This window comes from Paramacrobiotus metropolitanus, unplaced genomic scaffold (genome assembly GCF_019649055.1).
Source record: "Paramacrobiotus metropolitanus isolate TYO unplaced genomic scaffold, Prichtersi_v1.0 Parri_scaffold0000057, whole genome shotgun sequence".
Lineage (NCBI taxonomy): Eukaryota > Metazoa > Tardigrada > Eutardigrada > Parachela > Macrobiotidae > Paramacrobiotus > Paramacrobiotus metropolitanus.
Window position 1 is genome coordinate 3525 of NW_026570277.1, and position 11530 is coordinate 15054.

At 41.7% G+C, this 11530-nt stretch overlaps 1 protein-coding gene and 1 long non-coding RNA gene across 3 annotated transcripts; both read right to left on the bottom strand.

Annotated features, from left to right (window-relative positions):
• Positions 1-1454: 1454 nt before the first annotated feature.
• Positions 1455-5172, bottom strand: LOC129592897 (uncharacterized). The gene is made up of 4 exons (XM_055489043.1): positions 4046-5172; positions 2598-2700; positions 1817-2470; positions 1455-1735 (listed from the first exon to the last, which is right to left on the bottom strand). The coding sequence occupies exons 1-4, from the start codon at positions 4866-4868 to the stop codon at positions 1582-1584; spliced, it is 1734 nt and encodes a 577-aa protein (XP_055345018.1). The 5' UTR covers positions 4869-5172; the 3' UTR covers positions 1455-1581.
• A 1159-nt stretch (positions 5173-6331) lies between these two features.
• LOC129592898 (uncharacterized) lies at positions 6332-10464 on the bottom strand. Of its 2 annotated transcripts, none has more exons than XR_008691021.1 (5): positions 10143-10464; positions 9235-9338; positions 8846-8996; positions 7488-7593; positions 6332-7016 (listed from the first exon to the last, which is right to left on the bottom strand). It is a non-coding gene; the product is annotated as an uncharacterized LOC129592898 (long non-coding RNA). The 2 variants fall into 2 exon arrangements; XR_008691022.1 differs by having other exon boundaries at positions 6332-7025.
• Between the last annotated feature and the right edge of the window lie 1066 nt (positions 10465-11530).

Consider the following 11530-nt stretch of genomic DNA (forward strand, 5'->3'; position numbering starts at 1 on the left):
GTATTTGATTTTGTGAATTATCTGGCAAAGTGGCCGGAAATTGCGATGCTCAAGTGACCGTTGAGGAAGATGTTCATAAGATACTTGACGTAATACACCAGCGGCTTCTTACTTTTTGCGAACCGCTGCAAAACTGCGAGAACCATAAGACTTCGTTGCTTGCAGCTTTTGACTTTGGACGGTTGTCAACTTGTTGTAGTTTAATTAGTTGCGTCGGTTTTTTGTCCACGTTTTTGAAAGGTATCTTTCTTGAAAACAGTTAGCATAAAATTTTGAATTTTTTGTTATGAAAAATGTGTCCGAAATTATTCAATAAATTAATAATCTATCCCATCAATCACATCACTTCCTGTTCACATTCCCATCACATCCCACCTCCAAAACCTTGGTGGGATGACAACCCTACTTGTACGTACGTGAGTGGCTGCACTTCACTCTCAGCCTAGCGGATCTACCGCGTGCGCACTCACTGAGCATACTTGCTCTCTCGTTCCTCTCTCTCGCTGTATGACTCAGCGCTTATACGCTCGTGTTGGATACGAATCCAGTCTGCGCATCACATTCCACATGTCTGGACAGCATGACGTTGCCGCCAGCACTTCTTTCTCTACATTTTATTACGCTCAAGCACTTGATCTCAGCAAATTTGACATGCTGATTTTCATGCCAGACATTGGCTGCATTATTCTTTCTCCCGCAATCACGCGGTATTTGCTCCACTTTATTTGTCAATAAAGATCACTGTGAGCTCCCTGCGCTTGCCTGTCACAGGTCTGGCATTAAATCTGGATGCGTCTTGCACGGTCTTAATCCTCCAACAATATTCACTGCTAAATCACCACCTATGGCACGGTTCGTACACGTTGAATTTTTCAGGGCATTTTTTTTGTTTTTAGATTTGTATGCACAATTTGCCACAGAATCCTCTACGTAATTTTTTTGTATCCTCACCCATTTTTAGCCAATTCCTGTTTTTGTTAGTTCGCCCTATCTCAACGTATCCTTGCAAGTGTCCTTTAAGCACCAGTATCCCGCATGTGTTCTATTGATAACATAAAACAGTTCAAAGGATACGTACAATTCATAGTTTGCTCAGTTCAAGAGCAGATCTATTTCTCATTTCTTTTACCACCGAGAAATATACCCGGGTTGTTATACTGCATTATGTCAAGCAAATGCCACGCGTATGACGTTTTGCTGTCTGCCATTATCGGACTTTGGATCGCTCCATACGAGCATGGAGAGATCAAAATCGGCAGCCTAATTCCCGCGCGGACACTCCAACAGCTTATCGACACTTTTAAGGATGAACAAAGCCGTGTACTCCACTATCCCTGGCCAAACTGAAGTCTTTAATTGAGGAACAGACGATGCCTATTATGGGCCGTTTAGCGAATCAGACCATCGAACAGCAAAATCGAATTCTTGAATTGGAACGTCAACAGTGACCCATCCTTGATAATTACCAGTTTCACATTGTACATAAACCGTGCAAGAACGAGACAAACAGACGGCGCAGAACAACAGCGCAAGACCCGAAAGCGCCACATAGATTGTATAAGACATGCTACGACAGTAATGTTATTTAGTGGATTTTATGCGTTGTAAGTGAGTTTCCACAGCTGCTGCCCAAAAAGCCAGTGCACGCAGCACCAAATTTCGGCGGCTTTTCATTTGATCACCAAAGCGAAAATGTTTCAAGTCGTTGATAGATTTCGGTGGCTGCATCCTCCACCTGCGAAAATCAGCTTGCTAGCTACAGACTGTATATTGCTGATTCCAAAGAAAATATTAAGTAATAATCCGGTGAACTTACTTTGTAAAACAAGCCAGCAAAGTTGTCCAGTAATCATTGTTTTTCCGTAAACGAAACGGTATGATGAAGGAGGCTGAAGACTTGTTAAGAATGCCGTTCACCTTACTGATACACGAGCGTATGGCAATAAACTCAGCTGCGTCGATTGGTTGGATAAGCTTGTCGATGTGGTTGAACAACGCTAACTGCAGGTCGCAGTTACGCGGCGGTTCACGGGCGAACGAGTAGGAAAACCAGGCAATTTGACTGCTTATCCGATAGTCGCAGTCGATACGACTGCCATAGAAAAATTCATTGGTCGAACGTTCGAATGAATACCGTTTCAGCGCAAAATTCCGGCATATTTGCGATATTGTGCTCGTAATTTGTCCGGTTTCCCAGTTTAGAAGTTCGCGTGTGCCACGGATATCAGCATCTGCAACGACCAGCCAGTCTAATCGAAGGTGCAGGTAAGAGAACAGAACGGCGACCGGGGCCAGGAAATCGTGCCAGTATGGTCCGGTCAGATACACGGTTCTGGTGCTGCTCGTTACAGTCATCTGGATTCGATGCGCCAAATCGTGTGCTGATTCGCAAAGGTCGCGGTCGGGAATGATTATGGCGTCGTACTGGCGATCGGTGGACTGCAGTACTGTCCGCCAGCTGCTGGACACTCTGTGGGAAAACAACCAACAAGCTCAAACTAAGCACGCCATTTATGGGATCTCGCTCATGCGATTTATAGATAAATGTTTGCACCAGGCCAGTGGCTAATATTTAGCAGTGATTTGTTATTATTTACCTTTGGAAAGCGTTACGATCATAAATGTCCAGATAAGAAAAAGCTTCAGTTTGAGTTTCAAATGAAAGGTCCGCAAACTCCAGCCAGCTGCGGTCCGAGTCACCTAGTTTTCACCACAGGGAAAATTACCAACCTAATCGAATACCGGCATCGCCACAATGATAAGCACTCAAAAATAACTTTATAATATTATTAATTATAGAGCGGCAATCTGTTATAGTAAACTCAACGAAGGGAAAAATCGCAAATGTCGTAATATCCGTGAATATGCAGAAATATTGCAGGCAGATGACGTGGTTCTTGGCATACAACCAAAAAAACGCGTGTCCAGCTTGATTATTATTATTCGTGTAATCGTGTTTATCCTCGCCAGTCACAAGCATTAATTTCGCGAACTACAAAGTACTTTTGTGTGCCGGTGTATGCCGTTTTTTAGTCAAATTAATACATAATACGGGTACGAGCAAATCTGGCTGTATACCCGTTGTGCGCGCAGCATTCGGTTTCTGAGAAAAATTAATTAAATACCTTGTTTTGAATAATCCCAATTGTGGGATTATTCAAATAGTTTAAAATGTACATAGAAAGCATTTAAGCGCATTATCGTGTTTAAACATTTGCAGCAAAATATTTAAATGTTATATGTATACAGCTTTTCTGAAACTTTCCTATGAAAAACATTCGTTTCATAAAATTCTAACAAAATACTATGGATTTAGGCTTGGTTTGGAATTGGCTACCCGTAGTTTGGAACTTTTTTAATATACAGTATTTGTATTTCGTATTTCATGGAAAACGGTTTACGAAGGTTAATAGCTGTTGAATAATGATTAACTTTTATTCATTAGATTTCGCCATAGCTCAGCAACAGGATGTTGCGCATAAATACCCTTCCGGTCAATCTACAGTTTACAGACATTTGGATAAAACGCTTGACCACCCGTATGAACAGCGTTATAAGTGTGGGTGCCATTAAGTCCAGTGTAACCTACTAAAACAGCCGGAAGACGGTTATGGCGGTTAGATCACCGTCCAAATCGTCTGGGCCGCCGAAGCGTTCGCCGTAAATTTTGCTCACCCTGTCTTTTTTTGCAGTTTGGAAAGAAAAAACATTCAAAGTAAGAATCAAGTATCTGGGCTTTGCTACCAGCATGAAAAAGAAGTATCAGCAAAGACGTCCTTATTTTAATTCTCTGTGGTGACTAAAACGTCCGGCGGACGTGTTCCGGGATTACATAGGATATACGTACGCTCAGCTATCGGGACCTAATTAGGCGCGCTGTACTTCGGGCATTTCTCTTAAGATAGGTAAAAACTTATAATACTACATAGTTTAGTGGTGCAGCTTGAGGGTCTATTCGCAAAAATGCTCACAGTTGGGCTGAAACCGGCATCTTCTGGATATACATATTATGTTTTGTGTGCCGTAGCACGCATGTTGTACTTGCCCTGTGTCCCGGCACACTGTTCTGTGGACAGTCGCGTTCGGCTGGGGGAAGGCATCGCCGAGCACTCAGTACATGGCTGCACCCAGTACCATTCCCGAACATTGTCACCGTGTAATAGATCGTCTACTCGTTTTTGCGCGGCGTTACTAAACCGTCCCCGGCTCAGCAAATGGAGTCGGCAGTCCTCTAATTTCGTCACTATGGTGCCAGTATCGCGTAACCACGATAAATGAAACGCTCGGCAGATGATGCCACGGTGCATTAGACTGGCCACCCGGGTAGGTAACTGGAGTGCCGTTGAGCGAAATGTGCGCGGCGTGACGTTGGCCTGTGGTGAACGCGAAAAGCGGAAGCGGAGATGCACACCGCTAGCCGTTTCTTCGCTGATGACGTATTGTTCACCGCGTTCACCGGCACCCACTTGTACGTGCAGGAGCCACCAGTCGGGCAGCGTAGTGGTACTACGGAAGCAGTGCTCGTGCAGCAGTCGTGCTTTCCGCCACACCGCCGGTTGTCCCTCACCCTGGCTGATTAGGGCTTCGGTGGGCTGTTGTGTCACTGTGGCCCATATAAACCCCGCTAAATTCTTCCAGAAGCCAGTTGGTTGCACCATCAATCGGTCGAAGGTTACCAGTGTGGTCGTGGTGTCCCACAAATTCAGTTTCACGTAGAGGCCTCTATCGGTTACATCGCACACCAGGCCCCTCGTCAGGCTGCCAAAGTCACCGATGACGTCCACCAGAAAGGATTGGGACTCTTTGCGATAGCGGAAAAGCGGTGTAGATATTAGATTCGATATCAATGGGGCATCGGGTGCCAACATCGTGGCGTAATTACCAAAGGAACAGTGTGGTCACGGTTGTGGACTACAGGCTTTTCTGATTAAGGCGAAAGAAGCTATTACGGAAGCCAAAACGTATAGTACTGGCACTAGACAGCAGCAGCTAAAAAGAAAATATCAGGACGGTTTAGTAATCATGGACAGCTACTGCATGCGTGTACAATACTCATTCAGCATAATGCAAAGGAAGGGTGTTCCAAAAAGGGGATAGGTTATTGTCTGTTTGAAATAACTGCAATTGAAATATTGTAAATTTTGCAAGTCGTGAAATAATGTTAGCCGCTTGCTTCCTTTCTACGACAGCTCTGCAATAGATTAGTTGGAACTTTTGGAACATGGGTAGAACAGTCGATCGATAACCGCATCAATCAACTCATGTACTGCGTGCGTTTATATGCGCCCCTGCTAACCAAGGCACTATAATAAGCCCATAGGAAGGCATGGGCAGCAAGATTGGATAAGTCATCATCCCTACAGTCTGAAGAACGGACAGTTACCGCTGCGGCAGCGCGCGCTACAGTCTGAGTAATGCAGAGTATTTCAATGGAATATTATACAAATGTAATATGTAACATTAACACATTAGAAACGAATGATCCAATCATGATAAATTCAATGAAGAAAAGAAATTCATTCTGTTGCTCGTAGGACAGAGCAATAATATGTGCGGCATTTGTATAATAATTATAAGTCTGATTGAGATCAGTGGATCTGATAGTACCTAAATATGCACGCAATCTGTAAATATGCAGCAAGCATAAGCAAGTGGATATTCCTATAAGCGCAATAATAATGATAATGGAAGTTTATTGTCCTTGCAACGGAGCGGTTGCCCCCTCTAGGCTTCAGATAGCGGGAAGAAACAGAACGTAACAACAGCACCAAGAAATAATGACATGTAAACATCAAGGTCATCGTTATGTAAAACACGAAGGAAACGTGTCAAAAACGACAAGCGTTAACCATCAGTATCACACGAGGATACAAGAATAGAGTAGGAACTTATGTTGGGATTGCGAATAGTTTGGTGTTACCTATGTGGAAAAAGGGAGGAGACGATCGCGCTGGGGTTGATGCATAAAACCAAAACCCACATATTACTCAAGTAATTAATGAATTTCATAAAAATTTTCGGAAAATAAAAACCGTGGGGAAAAGGAAAGCACCGACACGTACGCACGTAATCGCCTTGTAATGTCGTTTGTCAACTAATTCGCAATCACCGTGAAGTTTAGTATATAGGTGGAAACAATGTACAGTACGCAGTGAACAGGACAAAAAAAATAGTTGCACTAAATAATTTTTTTAACGATTTTAACAGAAGGTAGATCCTGTAGATTCACCGTCTTCAGAGCTTCGGTGAAGGTATTCAACGTGACGTAAGCAGCAGATGGCAGCGGAAGTTCATTCCAGACTGATACAAGGCTGTTGAGATGCGATTCGTGGGTGGTGATAACCGTTCGTCCACAGATGGTTGTCGGTGCCGGTTTAATAGGACACGGGTGTTTCATAAGACGATCTGATGTCCTGGTGTTACCTGCAACAGACTCAAGCACAGCAGCCGAGAATCGAAGTGGCAAAACAACCATTTCACCCATCGGAACCACCCGAAATACTAATTTATATATGAACAACAAGGCTTTTTTCATACGACGGGTACGAAGATCATCCCACTTAAGTTCTTTCAGGCGTTCACTGTAATTCAAGAGATTGTTGCCGAGTCGTAGAGTTTTGGTGAACCTCCTTTGGCAACGTTCCATTTCATTTGTCGACTTTTTAGTGAAGGACGTATAACAGAACAACAGTAATCGATTACGGAAAGGACAAGTGACTCGAAAAGTCGTATTCGAGCGCCGTAATCGGTGTATCGGAAAACGTGATTTATGCAGCTAATTCTTCGATCACACTTTTTGCTACATTTTCACTGTTGATCTTGAAGTCAAGTTTACGATCAACAAATATTCCTAGATGCTTAACGTGATCACACTGCGGGATGGGAGCACTGCTGATGCTGTACTGATATTCGCAAGTTGAAACTTTCTGTTTCGAGAACTGAACGTGGACAGACTTTGCAGCGTTAAGACTTAACTGTTTGCCGGTAAGCCATTCACTGAGATACGACAAGTCTTCCTGCAACAACTGAAAGTCAGACGGATGAGTAACAGGACGAAGCACTACGATGTCATCGGCGAAAACAAAAGCGACGCTTCTGTTTTTCAGTGCCCAGAGAAGATAGTTTAAAACACATATGAACAACAATGGTCCTAGCACAGAACCTTGAGGTACACCGCTGTTTACAGGTAGCGCGTCTGAAATTTCGGTGTTAGCGACAACACACTGCGTTCGATTTTTCAAGTAATTGGAAATTAAATGCACAACCTGCCTGGGAAGATTCACAGTCAGGCAATGCCATGCTTGACTGACGTGTATTGTATATATATATTATATACTGCGTTGTAATTCACTGGACTATCGACCACAGACGCCCCGTGGATAGTACAGTGTAGACTGTTGTACATTCTGGCATAGGTAAACATAATATTATTGTTTTATTGTTCTACGAGTATTATTTATACGAGTACTAGCAGCGTCGTGACCGACCTTTACAACATAAAGGATGAAAATATTATCTTCGGTCTGTAGAAGCTTGACAGAACGAGTGCGCCATTCCGAGGCCTTCCGATTCCACCAAAATAACAATATTTGCCTGTAAAAAAAATAATAATATTCACTAAGAAGACTTCATACGCGCCTTTGTAGCTTAGATTTGGATGATTTTAAATTTTGACATAGCGGAAACCTTGTTGGTTGATGTCGTGGCACACGTGGCAACTGCTAAACTTAGAAAAAAATTCAAAAAACTGTTAAGATTTGTTTTGCATGCTCCATCGACAATATAATATACCTTTTGTCAACTAAAAATGTTGCAACATCCTCATGCAAGTCACGGGTGTTGATGGTTCACTAAAGGTTTGAAAACTAGAGCAATGGACGGGTACTGTCAAAGCCGCCGACTTATTTCATTCATCACGCCGACTTATTTCTTTCATCAACCACACATGTGCGGCTGCAGCGAGTACTCGCTTTACGTGTGCAGATATGAGCGCACAAGCAATCGTGATCACACCACGTTCCAAAAAACTATTAAAAACAACAAAAAAAGCATAAAGCGTTTGCGTAAAGTTATTCGCGGTATCGTGCAGATTTTTGCGGCTTCTCTTACAGAAACACCGTTTTCTTTTACTTCAGCGCAGGCTTGTAGAATACTTTTTAGTTTTTCCATTGTAGCGCTTTACTTTCGCTTGTTACTCTATTCTCAACACAATGATGCACCACGAAAGCATGAAACACCTTATTATGAAAACAAATTTGAGTATTCGCTGCAGCCGCACATGTGTGGTTGATGAATGAAATAAGTCGGCGTAGTATAGTGGCTCTCGTGGCGTGGCTTAAGCGTTTCGTCACTTGTTTTTTACAACTTAAATAACTAAAAAACGGCTCAACCGATTTTCAAATTTTCAAGTACTCTGTAAACAGCAAGTTGTGCTGAACATGTTATATCAAAAAACCGGAAGAAAATCGGTTCTGGGGCAAAATAACTTATGCCTGGCCACTTGAAGGTATGTCGCCCATTGACTTAACATAGGTGGCCACTTGAAGGTCTCTACGGGTCGGTATTACTCGCATAAGAAATCATACTGACTAATAAATTTCGCGCGAAGCTAGCAAGCAATTTTACTTGAAACAGTTGATACAAATTCCGTCAAAATACAAGTAATAAGACATTCCGATTTAATTGCTGCCGCAATTCCGCTATAAGGAACGAATCCAGCAGTCCCGCTATCAATTTTAATATTTTGAAGTTCAACTATAAAGTCAGATTTCGCGCAAAGCGCGGAGCCAGCAAACGCTTCTACTTTAGAATGGCTAAAAAGTTTTATAAAAATAGATTTTCGTACCGGCGCAACGGCGTTCAACTGTTATTGACCTTTGTTCTTTTTAGGATTAAGCTCGGTAAGCCAAGAGTAATCCATTTAACTCCAAATAACTCGGCCTGTAATCCAGTTTTTTCATTTTCTGTCGATCGCTTTGCATGCGAGCAGACGGCACCTTTAAGTGAAACGGTTGTTCATAATAATTGTGCAAAAGTTAAAATTTTGAATTTTTGGAGTATCCAGCACTGGAGCGTTCGTTTTTACTGTTCTGCCTATAAACCATTTTCGAAACATTCTGCATTTTCCAGGTGCAGAATATGAGTAAAATTGGAGCGACTTAATTCATATCCAGTTAATAATATAAACGAATGTGCGAACGGCTTCAGTTACTACCACGTCATATTGCGTTATACCTCCTGAAACATTGCCTTGGCGCGCCGAAAGTCATAGCTTTGCCGAAGTGTCTCGGGGCAACGGCTTTTATTGGAACTGCAGTACTTTATACTGGTATTGTTGCCTGGAAATGGAATTGCAGCAATAAAACACAATACCGAAATGGAAAAAAATTGTTTTTTTTACCCTTCGTGAAATATGAATGGCCCCTTGGGAGCGGGGGGTCTCTTCACAGCCGCTTTACTTACTTTGTTCGCTGAACATGCTACATTTAAGACTGTATGGTCCCAGTTTTGCTCTACTACTACTATTAGTACAAAATTTGAAATTTGCCATGAACGTCAAAGCTGCCAACATTCTCCGCCGTACTGCACGTTTGCTGTAACTTCCTTGTAGTTGCAAGTATCTGATTTAAAGAGAAAACCTACCTTATTGAGTCGATTCCGTCATAACCTTTTCCTTCAACGTTTTACCGTAATAAGAACATATAACAATTAGAGTAAGGAGAAGATGATCGTCATCTGCTTTCCTTTTTTCTATTTTTTTGTGCTTTTATTGTAATCTTTGAGAAATTATCATAAAAACAACAGCGTTTGCGACTTAGAGAAACTTCTCATAAAACTATAGCGTTTATTTTTTGTTGTTGTTGACTTGTTAATGGTAGGACAAGCTCGTATTCTTAAATTTAATTACTACGTTAAATCTAATAAATTCTGACAAACATCCTGCAATATTTACTCTGTTGAAGATGTTGGCCACAATCCCGTTTCGACAGCTACTGGTACAATTTCATATAAATATATTTAAACGCATTCCGTTATCTGATCGGGGTTAACAGAATTATTTTGCAGGTGAGCAATCGTTTTCAGCGTTGAGGCGTATTAAGACATATTTACGTTCTAGTATGGGCGGCGATAGGGACACGCACCTTAATTTATTGCACTATAATCATGATATTCCTGTGAACATACGGCAAGCGTCCCTCACATTTCTTTCGCAACATGGCAGAGACAGTTCAAAACTTTTTGGTTCTTATCTGGAGGACTATTTGCAAGAGAAAGAGCACTACAGTCCTCCAAGGCAGCCGACCCATTACGAAGCGATGAACGAGGAAAATGATGCGGACGAAGAACAAGAGCCTGTACACCATTGCGGCTTGCCAGAAAACGATCGCATGGAGAACGAGGCTAATAACGACTGGACTTATGCCAGCATTCATCAAAGTGACGACGAATGAAATTTAAGCGATAATTTTCTGCTTTATGCGAACATGATAGAAGTTACGCTTGCTTGTGAAACAAAGTTGTCCTTGTTTTAACACGATAACAACGTGCTTTGTTATAAAAATTTGCGCATGCTTCCATTTTCTGATAACAGTGTCCGATAAGATATCGTTTAGTACCATGCGGCGTGCGGTACCTTATAAAGTGGTACTTGCAACGGACAAATAGCAATTTTAGCGTCAGATTCGCGTTCAGCGCATTTGATTTGTCTATAAAAAGTGAAAAGAAAGTCAAAAAAAAATGATTTATGACCGACCGCCCTTAGGGGGACGGCGTGGTAGGGTCAGGGGCGGAAGTCAGAAAATTTTTTACTTCTTTTCAACTTTTAGAAACGTTTTCTATGTCAAAAAATTCGCTGGTTTTGATTGTGTAATTAGTTTTGCTAAAAAAAAAGAGGTTGGGGGGTAAACTTGATTTGCTAATATCCTTACGAAGTCCATGGACGTAACTTAAATAGGCGGGGCTGTCACACTGTCACCAAAATTCTACCGTAAGCGAAAAATACCGATTCAAAAAATACAATTTTAATAAATATTTTGTGACGTAACTTAAATAGGCGGGGCTGTCACACTGTCACCAGAATTCTACCACCATAAGAGAAAAATACTGATTTGAAAAATTGAATTTTAATAAATATTTTGTGACGTAACTTGAATAGGCGGGGCTGTCACACTGTCACCGAAATTCTACCAAAAAGCGCACAATATAAAAACTGTGCTTTTTACAATCATATTCTAAATTATTATTAGTAATCATAATAAATAACGAAATGGCTACGCGCGAGAGTATCGCGCGCGTAGTACTTTGACTACGCGCGAGAGTTTCTCGCGCAAAGTCAAATAACCACGCGCGCGATTTACCGAAATTAGTAACTTATCGATTTTGAACTGACTATTATTATATCTGAATTAACAACCAAGGTCAACATTAATGTTATACTAGTGTCCGAATAATTTCTTGCATATATACCAGAACTGTGTGCAAGCAAGCATAATTTCGTATTACAAGCCGGCACAATTAAGCAGTTTGAGCT